Source organism: Athene cunicularia (assembly GCF_003259725.1).
Source record: "Athene cunicularia isolate RWA chromosome 11 unlocalized genomic scaffold, athCun1 chr11_part1, whole genome shotgun sequence".
Taxonomy (NCBI): Eukaryota; Metazoa; Chordata; class Aves; order Strigiformes; family Strigidae; genus Athene; species Athene cunicularia.
This window is the reverse complement of record NW_020799113.1, coordinates 17,909,601-17,935,673: the sequence shown is the minus strand read 5'-3', so window position 1 is coordinate 17,935,673 and position 26,073 is coordinate 17,909,601. Positions and strand designations below refer to the sequence as shown.

The 26,073-nt window shown below is 45.1% G+C and overlaps 1 protein-coding gene across 3 annotated transcripts in view; it reads left to right on the top strand.

Moving 5' to 3' along the window:
- Window positions 1–22,537, top strand: part of AMFR (autocrine motility factor receptor) — a 35,168-nt gene extending 12,631 nt beyond the window's left edge. Inside the window, exons 8-13 of one of the 3 annotated variants that reach the window (XM_026856625.1) lie at window positions 2,405–2,595; window positions 4,241–4,344; window positions 6,329–6,463; window positions 13,641–13,724; window positions 19,391–19,575; window positions 21,070–22,537. In XM_026856625.1, coding sequence (XP_026712426.1) covers window positions 2,405–2,595; window positions 4,241–4,344; window positions 6,329–6,463; window positions 13,641–13,724; window positions 19,391–19,575; window positions 21,070–21,220 — 850 coding nt within the window. In that variant the 3' untranslated portion in view covers window positions 21,221–22,537. Of the gene's footprint in view, window positions 1–2,404; window positions 2,596–4,240; window positions 4,345–6,328; window positions 6,464–7,878; window positions 12,597–13,640; window positions 13,725–19,390; window positions 19,576–21,069 lie in introns of those variants that run through there. The other 2 variants (XM_026856626.1, XM_026856624.1) reach the window with 2 other exon arrangements.
- Window positions 22,538–26,073: the final 3,536 nt, after the last annotated feature.

Below are 26,073 nucleotides of genomic sequence, written 5' to 3'. Positions count from 1 at the left end.
GGTTAACCGAATTAGCTGAAGAGATCCCTAAGCAGGTGATGGTTGAAACTGTGAGGCTCTTGGCCAGAGGATCTCTCTCTATACTGTTTCTTACACTCTAGTGAATAGTATCAGATGCTTGTGGAGACAGTGTGCTGGGCTGGATATGCCTTTTCTTAGATCTTTTGTAGCAGTGCCTATATTGTCACCCTTGTGCTTAAAAATGAAAGGAGGTAGGGGGTTGAATTGAGAGTTTCTGAAGTGCCATGTGATTAACATGCATGGTCAGTTAAATTGTCCCTGTGGTGTCATCTGAGCAAGTTACTTTCTGCAAATAGCTTTTTACTTTTCTGGTAACTGTCAAACCAGAGGTTATAATCTGTGTGCTAATTTGTTGTCATTTATGACAAACCTTGCGATAAATATTTATCTGTGTTCCAAGAAGTCTCTAATGAGATAATGTGCCTCTGTAGCAGTAACTCCTCTTCCAATGCTACTGAATCATATGAATATTTAATCACCTACTGAGCACTTGAGAAGCCCAGGGTCTTCTCTTCAGAAAGTTGTTTTTTCTGTATCTAAAAGGAACCCTTTGGATCTTTTTCTGAAGCTAAGATACACTTAGTCTGGTGTATTTAGAGAGGGTACATGTTACAGTGCATGTCTTACGCTTGCATATAAAACCAGATGTAATTAATAACCCTATTTACTACCTAAGAATGGTTTCTCTCCTGAGAAAAGCCTAGTGATTTTGCTAAACTTTACGTCCATTCTCAATTACATGGGAATTTTTTTCATAGCCATTTATTTGGAGTAGAAGAGAAGAAGGCAGGGAAGATTTGCATTGCTGAGGACAACTCTGTGCCTAAATATTAAGAAAGTTTTAACAGGAGTGGGTGTCCGATGGTTTCAAGCTCTGTTGAAACTCTCCCCTTTGTCTTCTAGGAAACAGTCAATTTCAAAAGAGTTGCTGCTCTGAAATGTTGCTGGCCTTGACCTGTTGTTAGTCATCCTTCTGCTGAGGTGCTGTAGGTGCCTGAGCCCTTCTGCCTGTGCAGTGCCAAAGGGGCATAGCCACGGCTGGCTTACTGCAAGCCTTGAGGGCTTGGTGCTGATGCAAGCTGAAGGGGGTGCATGTCTGTTCCACCATCTCCATGGCTGGGCTGTTGAGCAGCAGCAGCGTGGTGGTAGCTTGTGTCACTCCAGGTGTTTCATAAGTGACCTTTTAGTACAACCATAGCGGAGGTTTGAATTTGCTGTAGTAAAGGAGATGAAGTTGGACAGCATCGGCAGTGCTAACATGATGGTTGTGCTGATGACCAAGGTGGTGGAAGACGGTAGATTTTTCTTGTAGTGTTTTGGTTTCTTCTGGGAAACCAACACTTAATTTCTGAACACTGCCTATCTCTCCATTTAAATATGATAGAAACCATTTTGGCAATATGTCTGTATGCTACAGCTTTGGGAATTGTGCAGGGTGCTTGTGTCCTTGACTTTGCTATAGTCCTGTAGTTAGGGCTTTTTCCTTGCTCTTTCAGCCCAAATGTACAATCTGTGCCTTTACTCCATTTGCAAATACACAATTTGGGAAACAGATTTATGTGACCTTTTTCTATATTTCTACCTTTCTAAAGTGTTTTGAGAGTTTCTGCTGGAAAACCCCACCCCGAAAGTGTGAAGATTGAGACGTGTTCAGTTCTGTGAAATTCAGTTCTTCCATACTGAAAATCAGGTTTCATGTGCCAGCAAATACCACAACTGGGTCATACCAGTCTCAATCAAAAAGTTGGCACAGCTCTGAATGTTTAAACCAGCATTTCAAATACTCCTCACTTTCTGCAAGACACTAAATGGTTCAGAATTAAGCAAACATTGTAAATGTAACAGCACTGGTTAGTATTAATAGATCTGTTTAGAGTTTCCAGAGCAGTACTCTACTTTTGGTGGTGATTTGAGTATTGATATTTTTGAAAAGGTATTTGAAAAACTTTGGATGTGCCATTGCCACATCACACTGGCAGAAGTGCTATGAAAATGTGTCAGAATATTTTAAATACTTGTCCAGTTGTTTCTTGGCCTTTTTCATTTGAGGATGGTGAGAGAAGAGAAATATTTTGTTTCCCTTTTCAGGCAAAACTTGTTTGTTCTGAGCTAGAGGCACAGCAAGCCTAGAGAGTGTTTTAAGTTTGTGATAAATCTGGATGCTCAAGTGAACACTTAAGGATTTTCAGCTGAAAGAAATAAGAAACCTATGCTAGAGTCATCAGGAGCTCGTCAAGGATATCTCACAAATTATCTCTGAGCAGTCCCTGTGCATTTGTTGATGTTCTGTACAGAATATGCTACAGCTGCTTGATGTACTCATGATACTGATGTCTTGGAAAAATGCTGCAAGCTCACCATATTATTACTGTTTTCCTGTCAGCTCATGCCTGCGGTCCTGGCTGGAACAGGATACATCTTGCCCCACCTGCAGAATGTCTCTTAATATCACTGACAACCATCATGTGAGGGAGGATCACCAAAGGGAAAATCTGGATGAGAACCTGGTCCCTGTGGCAGTAGCGGAAGGCAGACCACGCTTGAACCAGCACAATCACTTCTTTCATTTTGATGGTGAGCTAAGCAGATTTGACATCCGATGCTCTTGCCCAAATAAACAAAGGGAACAGCCTTCTGTAGAAGGGCATTCTGTCTATGCTTCAGTTAAACCGTGCTTCTGCTTGTATTTGCCAAACATGTATATGTTATGGTTCTTTTGCAAGAGCTCAGATGCGTGTCTCTAAGGTTGTCCTGAGGTACAGAGATTTCTTGAAAGACTGTGCAAGTGCTCCTTTGATTTGTTGTGGTTAACAGCTTTAATACTGGCATTTATTCATTGTGTGCCATGTTGAGGAGCAGAAAGGGAAATTCACGTGTCTTATTTTATTACCAGGTGGGGGTTAATCAGTGACAGTCAAAGAGGAAAAAAAACTCTGTGGCAAAGTCTAAAAGTTGATCTTTCCTCTATCCCGTAGCTTATGTGAGGTTGTCAAAAGTCCATTTGTCACTCAGTTTACAAGAAACTTGCAATGCTTGGTTAGGTGCAGAAGTCTGCACAAGTTTATTGTTAGAATGAGTCATGTAATTGGAACAGTTTTGTTTTTTTTTTTTTCCTTCCAGTGGTGTGTACTCACAAAGCAGATGTGATTTCAGACCATGATGAGTTCTGGGTGTGCAGACAAACTTGTTCTGAAAGAGGCAATTTCTGTTGATTATCTTCCAGATTTTTTGTAGTTTTGGTATAGTTGCATGCTTATCTTCCACAGTTTCCCAGGTTTTTTTGATGGCAGTCTTGTTTCTCAGTAGGTTTCACTAGGACAGATGTTCAGCTTCAGGCTCTGTCCTTGTGGAGCTCCCATGATGTAGCTGAGATGCTGCAGACTTACACAGTGACCCATTCTTTGCCTGGTCTGGTTTTGCAGTCTTTGGAGACTGTGGGAGGAGAATAATAGGCAGAGAAGGGTCAGACATTTCTAGGTACGCTGAGACTGGCTGATAGCTTCTTGCATAGCTTCCACTTTCAGGGTGCTTTAGGTCTCCAAAGGAGTTTTATATTTAGAATACCACTTTGTTTTTTGGTAGCTGTCCTCCCCAGTGCTTTCCTGGGTCTTGGAGACCTGCAAAATTACTGTGGAGATAGAAGAACTGGCATAGAGCAAACCCTGTGTTTACTGAAATGGAAATGCAGAAGGAGGAGGGAGCCAGCCATGTGCCCTACTCTGAGCCTAAGCACACAATTGCAGCAGTCACTTTGTTTGGTTACTCTGTGTCCATTTGTAGTAATATTTTCTCAGTGATGCCAGCTGTCTATAGCTGACCCATTTTGGGACCAGATTCAGCCTCTTTAGAAGCTGGCCTGTCTTTAGTATAATTGCTGGAGTTATTAATGTATTCCAGAACTGAAGTTGGCTCTGGATTATATTACTTTTCCCCCTAATGGGAACATTAAAACAAGAAAACAAGGATGTGTTTTCTTAATCCTCTTCTGGCCATCAGATTGTTAAGCCACTGTGACAGCGTGTTTGAAGAGAGTATTGGCACTTACTTATTTACTCCAGCCATTCATGTTTCGGAGACTTTAGGGATGGATTGCACTGCAGAACTCCCCATATGTACCTTGTGGAAATATGAAGACTTATGTTAAATACATGTAGAAGTACTTTGCCTGCTGAGAACCTCATATTCTTGCTTGACTTTCTTGGTGTTTTCTTGTTCTTAGGATCTCGAATTGCCAGCTGGCTGCCCAGTTTCTCAGTAGAAGTGATGCATACCACAAACATCCTCGGTATCGCACAAGCCAGCAACTCCCAGCTTAATGCTATGGTAAGACTGCTTTAATAGTTTGCACCTCAGCCTTCCTGTTTATGTTGGAGGGGAGAAAGAGGTACATGTAGATGGAGAACGTAAGAGGGAATGAAGTCAAACTAGTGTTTAGATGCTACGTGAAAGTTATTTTTTAGAGTGATAGAAGCTTTGTTTTGGTGAAGTTAGGGTTACGTTCAAATGTACAAACATAACAGAACAGGTCTGGAGGTAGGTAACTGAGAGAGAAGAATTAGTTGTACTTTCTGTGTAGATAGACACACGTTTTCTCAGCTTGCTTAGTGCAACTTCTTTCACCTACAACTTGCAGTAGCCAAGGGTGTGAGTCTGTAACTAGAGAACTTAGCTGCTGATTAAGTGGTAACTGATCAAATCAATTCTATAGCTTTTGATTTTTTTAGTATTTGTTTTCAATAGCACTGAGCTCCAAGATAGCTGTTTCTGTTTGAGTGTCTTGTCAGTGTGAGACACGGCTCTCTTGTAGCAGTCAACTCTTGCTGATTCATGATGATGATAGGAGTGTTGAGGGTGAAATCCCAGGTTTTTGACTTCATACATAAACACTCTAATATAGTACAAAAAGAGAAGGATGTGGCCTCATGAAACACACTTTGTTCATTTAGATTGAGAAGTGGTGTTACCTTTGAGTTCTTAAAACTACTGTGCTATAGCATGTTACTAAATGTTCAGTGAGGTATCTCACGAAAGCGATGATATTTTTGAATGTGAGATCTCTTCCATAGCTTTCACTGCTGTTTAAGTCTCAACAGGATAAGGCCACAGTTTTTAGGGTGTTTGAGGCAGGGTGGGCAGGGAGGGGTAAAGTGTTGGCAGAAGATTTGCCAGTTAAATATGCAGCAACTCTCCATCTAAGATCAGTTTAGTTTGTCTTTTACTGGACACAGTGACACAAATGGGCTTTTGTTAAGGGTGAGTAATGATCTCTTAGCATTGTGTATTATTAAAAGTATAGTAGCAACTTATATTAAAATGCCCTCTTTAATGGAAAGGCTCAGGTTAGCAAACTATTAAAGCGTTACACATTTTTAATAGAAAATAAGTGAAATTCACCTTTGTGTTACTGAATAAAAACCTAGGGAAGTATTTTGAGGGAGAGGCCAGAGACTGAAATGCTAAATGAGTTGTTTTGGTCAGAGGCTGGTACAATGGAGAGTTAGGTTTGCTGTAGTTGTTTGTGTTTGAACCCCCTGTCAGTTGGTGCACAGTTTTTGCTTTGCTCTCAAAACTCCTTCCACCTTTCTTTTCTTCTTACTGCTGTTCTCATTCTTCCCCCCCCGCCTCCCCTAAACTTTCAGCATTAGTTAAAAATATATATTTTAATGTTTAGTGAAGTCTAGCTGTTACTCTAAAAGAATATTATTTATCTGCTCTCTTGCTTTTACCTGTTTAATTTGAATACTATTTGAATAACTTGAAATTCAATAGTAGCAGTTCCCTAATATCTCAGTTTAATTTACTTGAGCTTTCACACCCTATTAAACTGGTTTGTAGGCAGGGTGTCTGGAGAGAGTAGGTTATTAAAACTCATTCCACTTGTCCTTACCAGTACCGTTTTGGAACCCGCCTGGGATAAAGGAAAATTATTTTTCTTTTCAGTGTTGTTCTAACTTTCTGTCACTCACATGGGTTTTGTGTAGATCTTTATTAAAAAGGCTGTCATATAAAGAGGGTTGGGAAGCTTTTTTGTGCATCTACACGCACTGTTCAGCAACCTAAATTGTCAGGACCATGATGGTGTCTCCGTAGGAGTTGCAGTTTTGCTGTTGGCTTCAATGGAGTCAAAATATTGCCCTGTAAGTCCATGCCAGCATGAGTTTTCTTTCTCTTGTTTTTTCTATGTGTGGGTTATCGTATAAACAGCATCTTTGAACTGTTATTTTTTTTAATCTCTTTCTGTTGAGATACATACTAGTTAACTTTTATTTACTGTTGATACTGACTGTATAAACCTTGCTTTCTCCAGGCCCATCAGATTCAGGAGATGTTCCCTCAGGTTCCTTATCACTTAGTTCTACAGGATCTGCAGCTAACTCGTTCAGTAGAGATTACCACTGACAACATCCTAGAAGGGCGTATCCAGGTACCTTTTCCCACACAGGTAAGTCATAGGACCGTGCACCTAAAATGACTTGACTTTCTTATTTACCACAGAACTGAGGCTGTTAATAGTGAGTGAGGGGAATGAGGTAAGTTGAAGCACTGGTGAATCCAGCTTAGCTTAATGCAATATTTTTCTTCAGACTTCACCTGTAGGAAGATGTTTCAGTCGGAAGCACCAAAACAGTTTTGGCAGTCTAGTGTATGTTGTATCTCCATGTTGCAACATCTGACTTGACTGGGATGTCCCTCAGGGGTGTGTGATTGAGATACACACATCTGTTCCTTGCTGTGGCCCTTAGAAGAAGGCCTTTTAATGTATTAGGATGGGTCTCAGGCGTGCTTTAGCAGTATCCATTTGTAATACAGGTATCCTGGTTTTGGCTGGGATAGAGTTAACTTTCTTCCTAGTAGCTGGTATAGTGCTGTGTTTTGGATTTAGGAGGAGAATAGTGTTGGTAACACGCTGATGTTTTAGTTGTTGCTGAGCAGTGCTTGTACTAAGTCAGGGACTTTCAGCTTCTCCTGCTGCCCTGCCAGCAAGGAGACTGGGGGTGCACAAGGAACTGTGAGGGGACACAGGCGGGACAGCTGATCCCAGCTGGCCAGAGGGATATTCCACACCGTATGACGTCATGCCCAGTATATGAACTGGGGGGAAAGCTGGCTGGGGGGCCACTGCTTGGGAACAGGCCAGGCATCGGTCGGTTGGTCGCAAGCAACTGTTTTTCACTTGTGTCACCTGTTTTTCTTAGGTTTTATTTCTCTTTTTGTTATTTGCCTTTTCATTACAACTTATTATTGGTTTTATTTTATTTCAGTTATTAAACTGTTCTTATCTCAGCCCATGAGTTTTCTTACTTTTGCCCTTCTGATTTTCTCCCCTATCCCACCCGGGCAGCTGTGTGGTGCTTAGCTGTCGGCTCGGGTTAAACCATGGCAGTCCTTTTTGGCACCCAACATGGGGCTCGAAGGTTGAGATAATGACAGATCTGACCAGAGTATGTTAAAACAAATTTGTTACAAGCATTCATTATATTAGTTTGATAGTTGCTGGTCACAACGTTGATTTCTTTGCTCTCAAAGTTGTTGTGCTTGTTCTCGGAGTTGTGTTATGTTACACCCTACTTGCTGTATATGTTCCCTGTTGTGATGTTTATGACTTCTGGGGACTGGACTGAGGTTATTGTGTTGATGTACTGTGTAACAGTGACTTACGATATGATAAAATCACTGGTTGTGGGACTAATCTAGTGTTTGTACTGAACTCTGCTGTGATCTTCATACTTTGGGAGCCATCTCTCGGAAACTATTATTTACTACGTCTTTTACCTTTTCTCCTTGGAGAGCCAATCTGTGAGGGAGACAAGGGGAGGAAACTTTCCCCTGCTCATTCACCTTCCTCTTCTCCTCCAGGCTGCTCCATCCCCCACGACAGGCACTGCTGCTGCTCCAACCCCCACAGCAGGCACTGCAGCTACTCCGGCTCCCACAACAGGGATTGCAGCTGAACCAGAGAACCAACCTGTTCTGGCATCAGACACCCTTTCACTCAAGAAGAAATACTGGAAGCAAAAGTCAACTCACCTAGTAAGGGAAGAAACTCTTCTGGATGAGGCAGACTACTCTTCACAAGAAGAGGAGGAAGAAGAAGCAGAACTCATAAATGAGGGGGTAGCCCCCCGATCCATATCCATGACTCAGCTACAACACATGCGAAAAGATTTCAGTCGCCGTTCAGGCGAGTACATTGCCACCTGGCTGCTCCGATGCTGGGATAATGGGGCTGGTTGCCTGGAATTAGAGGGTAGCATAGTCAGGCGACTGGGATCTCTTTGTAGGGAAGAGAGTGTTGACAAAGCGATTGTAAAAGAGCCACAAATCTTCAGCCTCTGGAAGCGACTCCTGTCAGGTGTGAAGGAAGGGTACCCCTTCAAGAACAATGTTATATGTCACCCAGACAAGTGGACCACCATGGAGAAAGGTATCCAGTACCTGAGGGAATTAGCTATGCTGGAGGTGATTAAGGATGCCGTGAACAACAAGCAGTTATCCACAGATCCAGATGAAGTCAGGTGCACAGTATTTATGTGGTGGAATTTTGTACAGAGTGCACCACGGTTCTGTGCCAAGTCATTGGCAGTAATGACGAGGAAAGGGGTAGAGGAACAAACAGTGCATGAATTGGTTGTCCAACTCCGGCAATATGAAGAAAGTCAACCTTTCTCTGCTGTCTGGATTGTGGAGAGACTGACTCAGGAGTTCCAGCAATTCAAAGAGGATATGGGCTACTCCCCACCTGTACGGACCAGGACCTCAGCTGTTAGGAGTAAGCGTTCCTCTGCTCTAGAGAGAGGATATAGAGGATACATGTCACGGGCCACCCTGTGGTTTTACCTGCGTGACCACGGAGAGGACATGAGGAAGTGGGATGGGAAATCTACTGTGACTCTAGAGGCACGGGTACGTGAGTTGCAAGGAAAACCAATCACAAAAGGGAATTCTTCCAGGAAGATTGTTGCTTCCGCCTCCAGTAGGCAGTTCCCCAGACAGAGTAGAAGGGCTAACCTTAATGAAGGGACTTCCGATTCATATTTACAAGTTGTGAGTAGGAAATACTATGATCGGTACTAGAATGGCCCTGCCTTCAGCCAGGTGGAGGAAAGGAGCAACTGGGATTACTGGACTGTGTGGATTTGGTGGCCTGGCACATCAGACTCACAGGATTATAAGGCTTTAGTGGACACCGGTGCACAGTGTACCCCAATACTATCAAACTATAAGGGTGAAGAACCCATCTGTATTTCTGGCATGACAGGGGGATCCCAAGAGCTGACTGTGTTGGAGGCTGAAGTGAGCCTGACTGCAAATGAGTGGCAAAAACACCCCACTATGATTGGCACCGTGGCCCAGTGCACCCTTGGCATAGACTGTCTCAGCAGAGGGTATTTCAGGGACCCAGAAGGTACCAGGGGGCCTTTGGTATAGCTGCCTTGGAGGAAACTGAAGTTGTCCACCTTGCCTGGTCTCTTGGAGGATCCTTCTGTTGTGAGGTTGCTGAGGGTCAGAGAACAAAAGGTGCCGATCGTTACCATAACGGTGCACTGGCAGCAATATCACACCAACCAAGACTCCCCGGTTCTTGTCTGTAAGCTCATTTGTTGGCTGGAGAGCCAAGGGGTGATCAGCAGGACTTGCTCAACCTTTAACAACCCCTTATGGCCAGTGCGAAAGTTTAATGGAGAGTGGAAACCAGCAGTAGACTACTGTGGTCTGAATGAAGTCATGCTGCCGCCAGTTGCTGCCATGACAGACGTGCTAGAGCTTCAATACAGACTGGAGTCAAAGGCAGCCAAGTGGTGCACCACAATTGATATCACTAATAAATTTTTTTCAATCCATTTGGCAGCAGAGTGCAGGCCACGCTTTGCTCTTGCTTGGAGGGGTGTGCCTCAGGGGTGGAAACACAGCCCTACCATTTGCCTTAGACTGATCCAGGCTGCACTGGAGCAGGGTGAAGCTCTAGAACATTTGCAGTATGTGGATGACATCATCATGTGGGGCAATACAGCAGAAGTAGTATTTGAGAAAGGGAAGAAAATAATCCAAATCCTTCTGAAAGCCAGTTTTGCCATAAACCAAAATAAGGTCAAGGGACCTGTGCAGGAGATGCAGTTTTTAAGAATAAAATGTCAAGATGGGTGTTGTCAGATCCCAGTAGATCTGATCAATGAAAATAGCTATGTCTCCACCAACAAGTAAAAGGAAACACAAGCTTTCTTAGTGTCGTGTGGTTTTGGAGGTTGCATATTCCAAATTACTGTCTGATCATAAGCCCTCTCTATCAAATGACCCAGAAGAAAAACTTTCAAATGGGGCCCTGAGCAACAACAAGCCTTTGAACAAATTAAACAGCAGAAAGTTCGTGCAGTAGCTTTTGGGCCATTCTGGGCAGAACAAGATGTAAAAATGTGCTGCATGTTGCAGCCAGGGAGAATGGCCCTACCTGGATTCTGTCAGAAAGTACCAGGGTAGACTCAAAGCTGACCCCTGAGATTTTGGAGCTGGGGATACAGAGGATCTGAAGCCTGTTATATCCCAACTGAAGAAGAGATATTGGCAGTATATGAAGGGGTTTGAGCTGCTTTGGAAGTGGTTGGGACCGAAGCACAGCTCCTCCTGGCACCCCGACTGCTGGTGCTGGACTGGCTGGATGTTCAAAGGGAGGGTACCCTCTACACACCACACAACGGATGCCACATGGAGTAAAGTGGGTCACACTGATCACACAGTGGGCTTGGATAGGAAACCCCAGTTGCCCAGGAAACTTCGAAGTGATCAGGAACTGGCCAGAAAGCAAAGATTTTGGAATGTCTCCAGAGGAGGAGGTGATGTGTACTGAAGAGGCCCCACTGTTTAATATACTGCCAGAAAATGAGAAGCAATATGCCCTGTGCATTGGTGGGTCGTGTCATATGGTGGGAAAGCACCAGAGGTGGAAGGCTGCTATATGACAATTTGCAGAAACTGCTGAAGGAGAAGGTGAATCAAGTCAGTTTGCAGAGGTGAACACCATCCGGCTGGCTTTAGATACTGATGATCAAGAAAAATCATCAGTGCTCTATCTCTGTACTGACTCAGGGATGGTGGCGAATGCCCTGTGGGGGTGGCTGCAGCAGTCGAAGGAGAGCAACTGTCCGTGCAGGGGCAAACCCATCTGGGCTGCCACATTGTGGCAAGATCTTGCTGCCCAGCTGGAGAACCTGGCCATCAAGGAAAAGATGCAGCATATAGATGGGCTTGGCATGGAGGGGTGAACTTGTCTGTGGACACTATCGCACAGGTTATCCATGAGTGTGAAATGTGTACTGCAGTCAAGCAAGCCAAGCGTTTAAAGCCTCTGTAGTATGGAGGACAAGGGTTAAAATATAAATGTGGGGAGGCCTGGCAGATTGACTGTATCACACTCCTGCAAACCTGCTAATGCAAGTGCCATGTGCTTACAATGGTGGAAGCAACCACTGGATGGCTGGAAACATATCCTGTGCCCCATGGCCACCATCTGGAACACTGTTCTGGGCCTTGAAAAGTGAGTCTTGGGGTGACATGGCACCCCAGAAAGAGACAACGGGACTCATTTCCAAAATGACCTCATAGACACCTGGGCCGAAGAGCATGGCATTGAGCAGGTATATCACATCCCCTGTCATGCACCAGCTGCCAGCAAAACTGAACGATCCAGTGGGCTCTTAAAGCCTCCACTGAGCAATGGGGAGTGGGACTTTAAACACTGAGATACACAAAGCCACTTGGTTAGTCAACACGAGGGGATCTGGCAGTCAAGCAGGCCCTGCCCAATCAAAACTTTTGTATACTGTAGAAGGGGATAAAGTCCCTGTAGTTCATGTAAAAAAATAGACAAAGGCAAACCCATCCCTGGGATTGCTTTTGCTCAAGGACCTGGGTGTACTTGGTGGGTAATGTGGAAGGATTGGGAAGTCCAATGTGTACCTCAGGGGGATTTGATTTTGGGTAAGGATAGCCAATTATTTGAATTGTATGATATTAATTGCTGTGTAATACCTTATGCCATTGCTACTATGGTTGCTGTATGCCATATCCACAGTATTACAGTAAGAACCATCCAGATTAATGAAGAATTAAGTTTGGTGGGACCAGAATTGGCCTCAGCATGCAGCAATCCAACACCCCAGACCATCCCTCTTGCCCTGAAGGACTGTTATCACAGATGGAGCCCAAAGTCATGGACTAAATGAACTCAGCAGACATTTTAGAGGGGTGGGCCGTGGACTAAAGGAGTGATACATCTCTGTGTATACGAAAGGATGGGAAAGGTCAGGGTGATTAATTGGGCTGTATTGGAAAGTGTGAGACCTGGGCATGACGTAGGTGGTATAGAATAAGGGGTGGATATTTTCCTGGTTTTGTCTGGCATAGAGTTAACTTTCTTCCTAGTAGCTGGTATAGTGCTGTGTTTTGGATTTAGGAGGAGAATAGTGTTGGTAACACGCTGATGTTTTAGTTGTAGCTGAGCAGTGCTTGTACTAAGTCGGGGACTTTCAGCTTCTCCTGCTGCCCTGCCAGCAAGGAGACTGGGGGTGCACAGGGAACTGGGAGGGGACACAGGCGGGACAGCTGATCTCAGCTGGCCAGAGGGATATTCCACACCGTATGACGTCATGCCCAGTATATGAACTGGGGGGAAAGCTGGCCGGGGGGCCACTGCTTGGGAACAGGCCGGGCATCGGTCGGTTGGTGGCAAGCAACTGTTTTTCTCTTGTGTCACTTGTTTTTCTTGGGTTTTACTTCTCTTTTTTTATTTGCCTTTTCATTACAATTTATTATTGGTTTTATTTTATTTCAGTTATTAAACTGTTCTTATCTCAACCCATGAGTTTTCTTACTTTTACCCTTCTGATTTTCTCCCCCATCCTGCTAGGGTAGGGGGAGTTGAGTGGTGATTACTTGCTGGCTGGGGTTAAATCACAACAATGGGTATTTTCTTCATGAAGGAAATTTAGAGTCTGTCACCCATGCTCTATAGCTTCCCCCTGATTGATGTGACTGGACTGCAGGACACATGGAGTGCTTTCTTACAGTAGTGCCCAAATTCTAGTAAAAAAAACGCTCAGTTTTTGTTTTTCCTTTGTTTAAATCTCTGTAAATGCAGTATATTCAGTCAGGTACCAAAAATGTACTGAAAATGTCCTAGCTAGATTAGAGACAAATATTTGCTCAGTTAAAGCAGATCTTTTTGATCACCCTTTAGAACATTTCCAGTTGATTTCTCTGCTGACAGATAATTGAATTGTACCACTTAGGAAGGTTTTCTGCAAAGAAAGTAGCCGGCAAACTAATGCCTTGTTAATTAGTGATAGCAGATTTCAGTAAAGCAGTCTGGGGACAATGTTTCTGTTCATAAGAATATTGAATTCTGGTTCTGTGCACATCAGATAGTACTGCTATCTGGAGTCTGTGGGGGGGGAAGCAGAGAGAATTCTCTTTCAACACAGCGCAGTCTGTTTATTGCTAACTTATCTGTTTCTAAATTGAACATAACGCATGACGTTGTAGAGGGCAGAATTTGAATGTGTTCAAAGAACTCGTCGTTTTGCCATTTCACACACTGTATTAAACCCATGATGTTTGCATTTCAGCGTGCAGATAGCATTAGACCTGCATTGAACAGTTCTGTGGAACGGCACAGTACTGATCAGGAGGATACTGAAACTGTCACACAGGTAATTTGGCATAAAAATGGGCAAAAAGCACAATTAGAAGCTGCACGGACAGGTAAGTGTGTTAGGTTCCGTATCAGGTCAGGTTGACGGCAGCTCATCCTTGTGTTTCACACCAGAACTAACACTGTCAGGCAACTAAAGTGAGGCTTTAGCATGGTGCTCCTGTAAACAATTATCTCTGTGCTTTTCTTTTTCCTCCTTGAAGGAAAGTGCTCTCAAGTGATAGAAAGAACAGAAAAAGATCATGTCTCTCTTCATGTCTGGTCAGGCCTATGCCCATCTATGCAATATGAAGAACAGAATGCTTTGCTCCTCCCCTTTTTCCCATTCCCATTCTGTATGTCTCCAGACACTTCCTTAAAATGAGTAGTATTTCTCTTATGGGTATAAAAATTCTTTTGTTTTCTGGAGGAAGCACTTGGAGTCATGGGAGCTTTGATGTGAATGGAGTGGGATACAAAACAAGACCAAGAGATTAACAACCTTTTTACATGTAAAGCACAATAATGGGTTTTGCTGTTCTTCACTAAGGGTTTAGTGCTAGCTGAAATGTGGCAGGAAGAAAAAAAGAATAACCTGTGAGTAGAATAAAGTCTCACTCCACTTCTGTTTTCCCTGAATATAGTAGCAAAACGGTGAGGGTTTCTGTTTTAGAAACCTCCCTTTCTGCTGGCATAGTGTTGTGGTTTGAGTTTAAGAGGACAACTGAGCACCATACAGCTGTTCACTCCCCCCTTCCCCTGCCAGCGCTGAGAAGGAGGAAAGCAGAAGACCCAGGAGATTGAGATAAGGACAGGGAGGGATGGTCTTCTCCTTCAAGGCATGGGCAAAACCCAGGCTTGGGGGGAAAAAAAAAGAACATAATACAGATGCTAACAAACCAGCACTTAACACATCGAGTAGGACCATGAGCAGCATTATCACATCCTGAAAACACCTTCCCCCACCCCTCCCTTCTTCCCAGGCTCAGCTTTGCCAGGCCCGCTGTCTCTATCTCCTCCCCACCAGCAGTGCCAGGGGCAGGGAAGGGGGGTTCCCACTCCTTCCTCCTCAGGGCAGAGGAGGAATTTCTGGCATTCCTCTTCTGTTCCAGGAGGGTGCCCCTCACAGGAGACAGTCCTCCACTAACCAACTCTCACATGAGTGAGTCCCATGGGTGTGTGGGTCACCCCTGTGTGTTGCAGCCCTCCCAGCACTGAACTACAACAGCAGGGCATCTTCCCATGGGGTCCTGGCCATCTTCGGGCACTGAGTGGGCGTGGGGCCCCCAGAGGCAGCAGATGGGTATCTGCTCCGTGGGTGACCCCCACAGGGGCAGAGTGGGTATGGGGGTGGCCCTGCTGTCTCACCATGGGATACAGGGGGGGTGTGCACCAACACACTTCCCACCTCCTCCTTCCTTCGAGTGACCTGGGTGTTTGCACAGATGTTCTCACAACTCCCACCACTCCTCCCAGGTTCCCCTTCTTAAATACGTTATGGCAGAGATGTGGCCACCATTGCTAATTGGCCCAGTCTTGGTGCAGGGGCAGGTCAGACTTGGAGCAGGGGGAGCTTCGAGAAGCTTCTCACAGGGGCCACCACTGTAGTCCCCTCCTCTGCTACCAAAAACCCTACCACTCTCAAACCAGGACACAGAGAGTGAATTTGTGAGGTGAGTGACATTCTGCCTCTGCAGCCTTTAATAACCTGAATAGCCAACCTGTTACTCACCTGAAATTGAACTGTGGCAGTTCCCTTGTTAGCAGGCTGCAAGACAGAACTTTCACTTGTTTTGATAACCTCAGTTGAGGCTGAAGAAAAGGTGGTGGGGATTGGTGCAGGTTTTTAGTAAGCCTGATATAGGAGATACAGAATTGTGGGAATGAAAATATTGATCTGGCTTTAGCAACTCCTTAGTTGCTAGTTTGGGTTAACTTGAAGGTTTTGGTGGCATTTTCCCTGCTCTTTATGAGTAAAACCTCTTTCTACAAATGGTACCTAACTAGTTTTTCTTACCTTGGTACTGGCTTCAAATCCCCCTTTGGATGATTTTATAGCTGTTCACCTTTTTCCTTCCAGCCAGCACTACCTGTGTCTCTGTCCTTCCTTCTACAGAACTTAAAAAAGTGAGAGTGATACGTCATGTCATTGAGCACATGCTCTCTTGACAGTGAAGTCTTCCTGCTTTGAATTACAGCTAAGCACTTTGCTCAGATGGTGTGTTTTCATTGGAGCGAGTGGCAGTTTGGATGAAGAATGTTTTGTTTTTTTTTTTTTGTAGAGTAGCACAGTGATAGCCTGGAAATATGTGAACAGTTGTGAATTTCAGATTGCTGGTGGCTCTGTGTGGTGGGGTGAACTGGTGGCCTCTGTGCAGGTTTTACTGGATGGATATTTACTGTGCCAAATGGGATTCATAGGTAAAGGCTGAAGTGGGAGACCGAGACTGCCATGCACTGAAACTTGCTGCGGGCAGTGCCATGGAAACTCCGGTTGCTGCTGTCCTCACGCTTTGTGCATTTAGTGTTAACTTTGGCTGGCTTCAGACAAGCTGATCACTCTTGTTACATGGCTACAGAGATCTCCCTAGGAGTAAAACATGCTTATCTCCTTGCTACTGATAGTATTTCAGTTGAGAAAAGACTTGTGAGCCTAGGAGCATCCTTCCTCTAGGAAACTCCTGTCACTTTTGTGTCTTTGATTTTTTTTGTTTCAATTTTTAACTGAGTACTTGTCATATTATAGATGTTCTCTTTCTTCTTGCCAGAAGAATATGTTGCTGTAGTCAGTCAAACTCTTGTCGGTGTGCAAAGGTCTAACAGCAAACAAGCTACTTCAGCAGGCTGTGCTTGATTTTTAAAGCTTTTTAAATACAAGTGGGAAGGGACATAATAAGCCATTATCATCTCCTCTAGGTGAGACTTGAATTTCCAAATAGTGGATGGATGGATGTAACCTTACACCTTATGACACGGTCCCTGAGAGAGACCGTGGCAGCTCTAGTTGCTTTGTGCTGCAGCCTTAGAGCAAGTTTACAAGCTGTCCATCTCTTCTTTTTTTAAATCAATATACCCATCTTTGTAGATCTCCAACACCAAGTGAGTGGCAGACCCACTGGAGTTATGCTTGTTGGAAATAACACTTCTTAGGGGAACTAACATGCTCAAATAAAAGCACCCTTTTTCATGAGTAGCGTTGGTTTTCCTCTGTGCCATACGTCATATGATGATTTAATTCTGTGTAGAATTTAAAGGTCTTAAGATAAAGATAAGGACTGAATTCTCCCCTCGCCAAATGTAGCTTGTGGTTTTGGGGTGTCAGTGCTGACATAATGTAAGAGTAGTGGAGAGATATGTCTGAGTGCCATCATGGTATAAATCGTGTTAAAGGTTTGGGTGATAATGCTCTAAACATTGACAGCTTCTAACAGTCCTGGCCTGTACACTTAGCAGGATGCTGTGCACATACTGTTCTCCAGTTGGGCATTGAAATGCTAATGCTTCCAGCCTTGTGCTTGACGCTCTGCAGCTCCAGCTCCATCCCTAGCATATTTGCCCTCCCTCCCCTTTTCTGGCTCTGCTGTTACTCCCTGTAAGAACAGATCCCAGAGCAGCTATATCTGCTTTCTGCAAGCTTGTATTTTCATGTGCTAAAATGTATTTAAAGATTATCCTTTAAATTTTTTTGTCTGTTTATCTGTTTATGTAATCCTGGGTGGAGTCTGGGTAGGACTGCTCAGACCTAACTAGTAAGCTGTTGTTACAAAGCTGAAGCTTGCCTGGTGCAGCTCTTGCCTGTGCCGCCCCCCACCTCCTCCAAGAATCCAGTTTATTGTCATTGCTGAAGTGCTGGGTGACTCTATTTAGAGACACTTCTGAGGCATCACATGGCTTTCATGAAACTAACTCTTTCTCTTGGAGCTTGAAGGAGGAGCAGTTTCTGTAGTGTTGGGTTTTCTGCATGTGAGATCTGCTGTCATACTGAGGCTCGTCATAACCATTACTGCAATTTGTTTTGGTATTTTTGTCTCTAAAACCTCCCCAGTAATCATTCTTGTGCTCAGATAGAGGAATGGGCTCTGGGTATTGATTTTTGCATCTTCATAATGTTATGAAAAAAACCAGAACCTTGGGGGAGCTGGCTTGCATCTTCTGATACAGATGGGCCAGAGAGGGGGAAAAAACAAAGTGATCTTTTCTGAACATCAGCCATAACAAGTGCCCTCCTGACTGCTTTACCCAGCAGAGCTTCCCTTTTCCGTGTCCACCTGTGTGGTAATGGGAAGCAGCATCAGGTTGCTCCGTACCTTTTCCTCTGGGTCTGCCAAGATCGTCTTGGCCCAAGCACAGTCCCTGGGTTCATGCTGCTGAGCTCTCGCTTCCTCCCGTCGGGTGTGGCGTGGCTCTGAGCAGCCCAGCAGCACCCGCCGCCTTACCCCAGCACATGAGTGTGGTGCTTGGGGAGCCCTGCCGTAAACTCCAGCCTGCTGCCGTGTTTGCTGGGTCAGGCTGAACACGTGTCCTTGTGTTCTGAGGTCACGGTGTTTGTGCTGCTCTGCTTGCGCCCTGGTGTTCCTGCTTGGTTCACCTAGTTGATGGGAAGTGACATTTGCCTTGGATTTTGCTCTCTGAAGGCGTTGCGTCGGGGAGATGGCGTTACTGGTGTGTCTCTAGGGCTTTGGAATGACTCAACTTGTTTTGCTCATCAGCTGCTGAAGCCTGTGCGTTGCACGCTGCGATGCTGCCGAGTCCGAGCTGCTGGGACTCGAGCAGCGGGGCCCCCGCGGGGCCACCGCCTGCCGCCGCGCCTGCCGCCGCTCCACCGAAGGCCCCAAACTAGGCAGTAGGAGCTGACTGGGCTAATACCTCTCTGATGCATCCTTCTTTGAGTAATCCTCTGGGATACCAAATGAGGGCTAAACCCTTAAGCCTGTCATTGAGGTGATTTGTTTCTTGACGCTACCACGCTTAGTAACATCTTGCTTTTCCATCGCAGAGCTGATCTGATCGGATATGACAGGATGTGATCAGGATATGCTGTTTCACCTATGCTAGTTCGCCGGTGTCATCATTCATCAGCTCAGTTTTCACATTAGTGTTGTCGGCCAGCTGTCAAGGGTGAAGATGTACTATGTGCAAGACTGCCAGCTTCTTTTATTGACACGCCGTGCGTGGGACAGTTGCCAGCCTTGCTCTGGCAGCCCAAATACACGATAATTTGGGTGCTGCAGAACCTGGTGAACTGAAACCTCATAAATTCCCTTCTCAAGCACACATACTCTTTGCTATTTTTTTTCCTTAGTATATGGATTTCTGCTTTTTTCAACTCTTTACTGCTGCATTGCTTGTCAAGTCAGCTGCAGAATCAGACTATTTCAAACGCCCTGTTTTCATAGAGCATTAGTTATGAGTAATTAATGTTTGTCTTTGAGATTACTTTCAAACATGGCATAAAAGATACAGCATTATAGAATACAGGCTCTTTGAACATGTTTTGAAATAGTTTTGTTCTGTATTTTAACTGGGATTGTCAAAGGAGCCCAAGGGAGTTGGGTACAGCAGGTGACAGTCTAGTTTCTTCCAGTGCTTCCAAAACTGACAGTTCTTTGTAGCTTGTTTGATTTGATCCAAAGAAGCCCTGTTAGCAAATTTTGCAATGACTTATGCCTTTTCCTTTTCTCTTAGACTGAGAGAGTGCCACTTGAACTCAACTCAAGACTGGATGAAATGGTGGAATTCAGTGAAATGGAAGCAGAGCATAGTGAAGCAGAAGATTTTGAGGCCAGGGGAAGTCGCTTTTCAAAGTCAGCTGATGAAAGGCAGCGTATGTTGGTTCAGCGGAAGGAGGACTTGTTGCAGCAAGCTAGAAAGTATGTTCCTTCCTAAAACTCCATCCTGGCCACTCAGTTGTAGTCCCCCAGAATGAGTTTCAGATGGATTATAATGACTGAGAGCCTGGGCTGATGCAAAAAGTAGTAAGGGGAATGAATACATCTGCTACAGCTGGCTCAGGATGCCAACCATCGCAGATAAAACCAGTTCTGAGATAGTGTCATGTGTCACAACGTGTACGCATCTTCCTAAGTGGTTGCTCCAAAGCTCTTTGAAATCAGAGGGTGGTTTCTGCAGCCTCAATGGGCTTTAGTCTGAGCCTATAAGAAGTGAGAGTGCATTGCATGTTGAGTCCTCTAGTCATCTTCAGCTTGTCTCCTGGCAGAGGTGTCAGCCCACACGGCCTCTGCTGCTCCAGCTGCAGTTACCGTCAGGCACCACTGGTTCCAAACACAGTGAGTGTCTCAAGAACAAAGCAGCATAGAGCTGACAGATGACAGCTTACTAAAGCACGCCAGGGGAGCTCATGGCCAGCAAGTCAACGCTACAGAAGAGAGAGAAGCCAACTTTAACTGTTCCTTTTAGCCCAACTAGTAATAAGTGTTAGAAGTAGAAACTACGTGTTTCCACGTGTGTTCCAATCGTGTTGGTGAACTTTACTAGCATCCAGTTGCTGATGAAAAAGAGAAGGGAAGGTGCTTTAGTGATGTAGAGAAAACTTTCTAACGTTTGTAACAAATGTCCCTTTCTTTGTATCACATGGAGACTACAAACTACACTAAGTTATACATCCCTTAGTGTTATCAGGCTACCTACATTCTTTTTCTTTTTTTTCACGCTGAAATGCCTTCATGTAAATAACTGGGGGTATGACACCTTTTGAGAGTTTGTCTATAAATAGGCTTGCTCCTGGAATACTTTTTCCTTGATGTTTGAAAAAGTAATTTAGGGAGACAAAGTATTTTTGACTTTCTGCTTTCTGCTTTACTGGTTCCCTTCCTGCACTGAAGAGCTGTGGAATTACAATCTACTCTATTTTGTCACTAAGTGTAAAAATTCATTGGGTTGTTAGCTCTGGCAGCTGCTTCCTTGTGGTTTTGCCTTGCCTCACACTTTGCAGCCATAGTGCCCCTTCTGTCAGACGTTTACTCGTGTCATCAGGGAGTAACTTCTGGTGGTAGATGCTGCCAGTGTCTTACAAGTGGTGGAATAACGGGGAGAGAGATTCAGTGACTTGCCTGCAGACTTGGTGAATGGCTCTGAGTTAAGAGTAGAGTCCCTGCCTTTAGAACTGGCTCCCACACTGGCACAAGGATCTTGAACAAAAACTAAGAGCTTCTGCCAACTCTGCAAAGTCTATCATAGGTTATATGGGCTTTTTTATTTTTTTAGTATGTAGCTTGTGGCGCTTTTATCAAGGTATTTTCCAATGTGCCTTGCACACTCCCTTACTTTGTGTACCAGTGAAGTACTTTCCAGAGCCAAAATGAGGCAGGCTCTGCTCACCTCTCTTTTCCTTTCTCATCTTGCAGACGTTATTTAAACAAAACCTCTGACGAGGAGTTGCCCACAGAGAAGCCCTCTCCTGCGCCCGAGGGAGCGTCCACCGATCCCGTCACCCTGCGTCGCAGGATGCTCGCTGCCGCCGCCGAACGGAGACTTCAGATGCAGCAAAACTCTTAGCGCTCGTTGCCCTCCCTTCCTCCTCCTCGTGAGCAAAGTTAAATAAATAAATAAATATAAACCCCCCCCTGCACTTTCTATACCAGCAGGAGAGTGTCTCTTCAGAGTTCAGCTAGCTGTGCTGCTGAGTGAGCTGGTTGCCTCTCTGCTGTATAAAGCATGTGGTTTAATAATGTTTGGACAGCTGACAAATTAACCTTTTTTGGTAATATTTTCTATGTGACGTTGATCCCCTCAAAAGGCAATTTCTAAACCACGGGCACGATTTCTGCAGCTAGCATGAGGTATTAGGCCGACTGCACAGCAGAGGCTGGGAAAAGCATGTTCAGCTCGAGATAAGGGACAGTTACTCCAAGAGGGAAGAAAGCTTAGAAATTTGCAGCCAACCTTGCATTAGATGAGCAGGTGCCCACTCCAGTCCCTGTTCATGTCAGCAGCAAGGGGTAGGGCTGGGGTAGCACCGTTGGGAAGTCGGTTCCTAGGCTGGATGAAGTTCTCTAGCTACATAATGGCAGAAAAAAATGAATTCGTGAACTGTGCAGAGAAGCACGGATTCACATCGATTCCAGCATAAAATAGTTCCATTGCTGGGCTCTTCTGTGCTGGCAGACATCTGACTGTTCACTCCCCAGGGCTGCACTATTTTCCTTTGCCTTTTATGGCCAGAAGCAAATGAGAGACTGAAGGGAATCAAATGAAGAAGAGGGGGCATGAGGTGAGGTTACAGCCCCTGCAATTCAGTGTTACCGTAAGCCAAGGGAGTATGATAAAAAAACCTGTCCGTTCTGGACTCCAGAGCAACACGGATGGCACTTCATGGAGGTAGCTCCGATATCTTGCTTTTTATTTCATTTTTAACCCCACAACTTCACTGTGAGTTTATTCAGAAAGACTGGAGGAATTGGGGCAGCTGGACCTTGGGCTGGCTGCTGCCCAACCTGCTCACCTCTGATTTTTCTGAACAATGTTTGACATGAGATCCGCTCGGAGCCGCCGACGCTAGCTTGCATAGTTGAATTTTAAATGGCAGTGACTTAACTTTTAAACTTCTGAAGAGTAAGTTTTAGAATCACTGTCCTTTAGAAGGAGCCCAGTATTATCTAGAATTGTTGGTAACTTTTTTTTACTGTTGGTTTTTAGGACATTTGAAAATGAATTTAATGAGAGGAGTTGCATCAATTGTTAGGTGAAAATAATTTATTTCAATAAAACTCTTTGGGAAGCCTTACCTTGCAATGCTATTAGTAAACTTGAAAGCAATTTTTGAGACGTTTGGTTTTGCTCAGAGCACAGCTGTTTTGTTTCTATTGTTAAAAATAAAATTTTGGTCAGTGTTGGAAATTGTTTGGAAGTTTCTCTAGTATGACTTCTCTTGTTCCTGAGGAGTGTTTGGTTTGTAAATGTAGCACCTGCACTTTGGTGCCCTTTGGTTCCCCTTTCTGTCGTGGTGAAAGGGAGCACAGCTGCCTAACACAGGGTTTAAGAATGTTTTTGCAAGCCTCGTACTACAGAGCGGTAATTGCTACTGGAATTCAGTCGTGCTGTGAACATGGAAATAGCAGAGTAATTGTGTCTCGAGGGACTGTAAAAATAAAGTGGGGTTTTGAACTGTCTGGCAGCATGCGGAAGGGATGAGAGCTATTGTACGTGTGAACAATATAGAGTTTGGGTCTTTATTGAAGCAGTAGAGTCGACGTACCCCTGGGAGTGCAGACAGGAGGGGAGGAAACGGCACAGAAATCCTTCTCAGGGGGATCTTGGGTTTCCTTGAGTTCCTCCTCCTTGCTGCATTTCTGGGAGATTTTGTACATGATAATGCGAAATAACCCTGCCTTCATCTCAGTAGAGGGGCCACCTGCAGCCAGGACAGGTTTTGACCTACCTTTGGGCTTGCAAGTCCTCTACCAGCTTGGTGTGTCATCTCCCAGCCTGCCCACCTTCCTGGGAGGGAGAGCTCTGCCCTGAAGAGGTTTCCTTTTCCCTCCTCAAACACAGAAGATAAAGAGCCCCTGGTTCCCTGGGGCTTAGCTGGGCAGCAGTGGTGCACAAGCCACCTCCACCTACTTCTGGTGCTCTGGGAGCTGTGTGACATCTTGGCCACCCCAAATTTCAGCGTTAAAAAAAAAATCCTACCTGGAAAGGTACCACTGAGGTGGCTCTTCTCAGCCACCAGCCCTCTGCATGCTGAGGGCTGCTGCTATGGGGTCCGTCCTCTGCCCGGCAGCAGATCAGTGGGGAGGGAGATGCCATGAGCCTGTCCTTCATAAAGCCCTTGCCCCAGGGCTGCGAGAACAATGAGTAAAGGGGCTGCTTGGCTTGCGCGGGCTGGGGGATGCTCCTGGAACTGAACCAAGGAGGGCTGGGGATGTTTCAGACACTCTGGGGCTCTTCCTTCTGGCCTGACTCCTCCTCTGGTTGGATTCCTCACCTTTTCCCAGCAGCTCTTCCCCTTGCTCCCTTGGGAGCAGGCCCTGGCCGGTCGCTGGATGGCATCCTTGCCTGCGGCACCGTTGCAAAATGACCTACTTCAGCCATGAAAGGCTGGTTTGTGCAGAGCAGCACATGGACCAGTGGTGGCCTCTTGGCTGGCTCAGCTTCCCTGCAAAGGGAGGTCATCTGAGGAGAAGCCTGATTGACTTCCCCAGTGCCAATAGGAGCTACTTCTGGATGGCTGTGAACAGCAGGAACCTTCAAGAAAACACGTTGGTCAGGGGATGCTGCCGTGTGACGGGACAGCTGTTCTCACCGGCTGTCCCTACCGCGCACGGCGTTCGATGGGTGGCCCGGCGTAAAGCCGAGGTGGGGGTGCTGGCTGCCAGGGCCCCTTCCCCATGGCCCCTTTGCCGGGTTTGCTGATGGGCCCTGTGGCCCCGTGGGGTTTGGAAGCGTTCCTGTGGCTCGGGAGGGGACGGCAAGCGCAGTGCCCGGAAACCAGCCCGGCCCCAGGCTGTGCCAGGGCTGCGCCAAGGGGCGACCGGCTCTCCAGTGTCCCACCTGCCATCACGGCACCTGGCACCAGCGTGTGTGGGAGCTGGGGGACCCAGGGTGAAGGAGAATGAGGGAAAAAAACCCAAACTGTGAGAAAAAAAACCCCAAACAAACCCCGAATTGCTCCTGCAGCAGGGAGAAAAACTCAACTCTCTTGGAGAACCTTCCTCTGTATCTTAGGGGGGGAAGACTCGCACGTTGTGGGGGTTCTGATATTGCCACAGGACTCACCCTGAAGACTAGGTTTGCATTCCCAAAAGAAATAAAAATATTTTCTTGCCTGGGGGGATTTTTCCTCCTGGTGACGCTCTGAGGCAACCTGAACCGTCTGGAAGGGCTTCCAGGCACCACTTCCCAAGATTTACACGCAATTCTTAGCTCAGCCCCTCCTGCCTGTGCTACCAGCAGCAAATCCTCCCAAAGGGTGATTTTTAGTACTTTTTCTTCCTCCCTTAGGAAGGAGGAAGGCATGCATGGGGGAAAAGAAGCAAGCAGAGGCGCGGGAGGAGAGAGCCCGGGGTACAGACAAACATTCTCTTTATTGAGCTACACATGAATTTTTCCATTAGTCAGAGAAAGAGATTGGCAGTGTGTAATATATCACAGAAACCTCACTGATTGGTAATAGAAAGGCTTAGAAAGACCTGGCGCTTTATATATATATATATATAATATTTTTTATTTTTTTTTAGTTTCCTCTTTATTCATTTTCTTTTAAACAGGTGTGACTGCTCTTCTTCAGCAAAGGTAACTCGTAAAAGTGAAACCGTGAAGACGTCTGGTTACTAATCAAAGTAGAAATGACGGAGGATTGGTCATGAAAATGGTGGCTTCAATGTAAACACTACATTCGATTTTTTTTTTGTTTGTTTGTTTGTTTTTTTAATTTTTATTTTCTGTGGTTTTGTGTGTGTTTCTTAAAATTTTTAAATTATTTTCATACTTGCTTTTTTTTAAAGTTTATTTTTAATTTTTTTTTCTTTTTTTTTTCCTTTTTTTTTTTTCGCAGCACAAACATCCCCACATGAGAGAGAAAAAACACCATTCACTAACAGGGAGAGAGGACTGGGGCTGGGCAGGGGTGAAGAAAAAAGCATCACAGAAAAGCATTCACTGGAAAGAGTTAAAAATTAATAAAAACGAAACCAAACAAAAAAAAATCCTAAACAAAAAAAAAAAGAAAAAATAAAATATATATATATGTATAACCCTCCCCGACCCCCTGAGGGGAGGAAGCCTGTCTGGTGTGGCCGAGCTGTGCTTTTGGATATGAACCTGGAGAGTGCTTTTGGATGAACCTGGAGTGAGGTGACCCGGAGGAGGGAGTGAAAATGGGGGAAAAACCCGCTAGGCAGGGCTTTGGCTAGGCAGGGCTTTGGGAATTAAAAAAAAAAAAATCTAACTCCAAAAACCCCAAACCCTGGAGAGGGAGTGGCAGGAGGATGCTCCTACTACAGCCTTCCTCCCAAATCAGCCAGGATGGGAACTGGGAAAAGCTCCTGTTTGTTAACACTTGTTTGCCTTTTTAGCTATAATATGAGGTCGGGGGAAAGTTCTCAATTTTTTCCCCCTCCTTTTTTTTTTTTTTTTTTTTTTTTTTAAAAAAAAAAAAAAAAGTATCTTTTAGTTTCTTGAGGCAGTGGCTCGCCCGGGCTGTGGATGGTGGCAGAGCCAGGGTCAGGTGGAGGCAGCCTGGCTTTCCCCAAACTGGAAATAAATCATTAATAATAACAATAATAATTTTAAAAAGCCAACCCACAATAATTAATAACAATAATAATTAAAAAATAAAACTCCACGGTTGAATAACTCATGGGAGGAGAAGTGCCCCCGCACAAGAGCCCCGGCACAGCCACGGTGGGGGC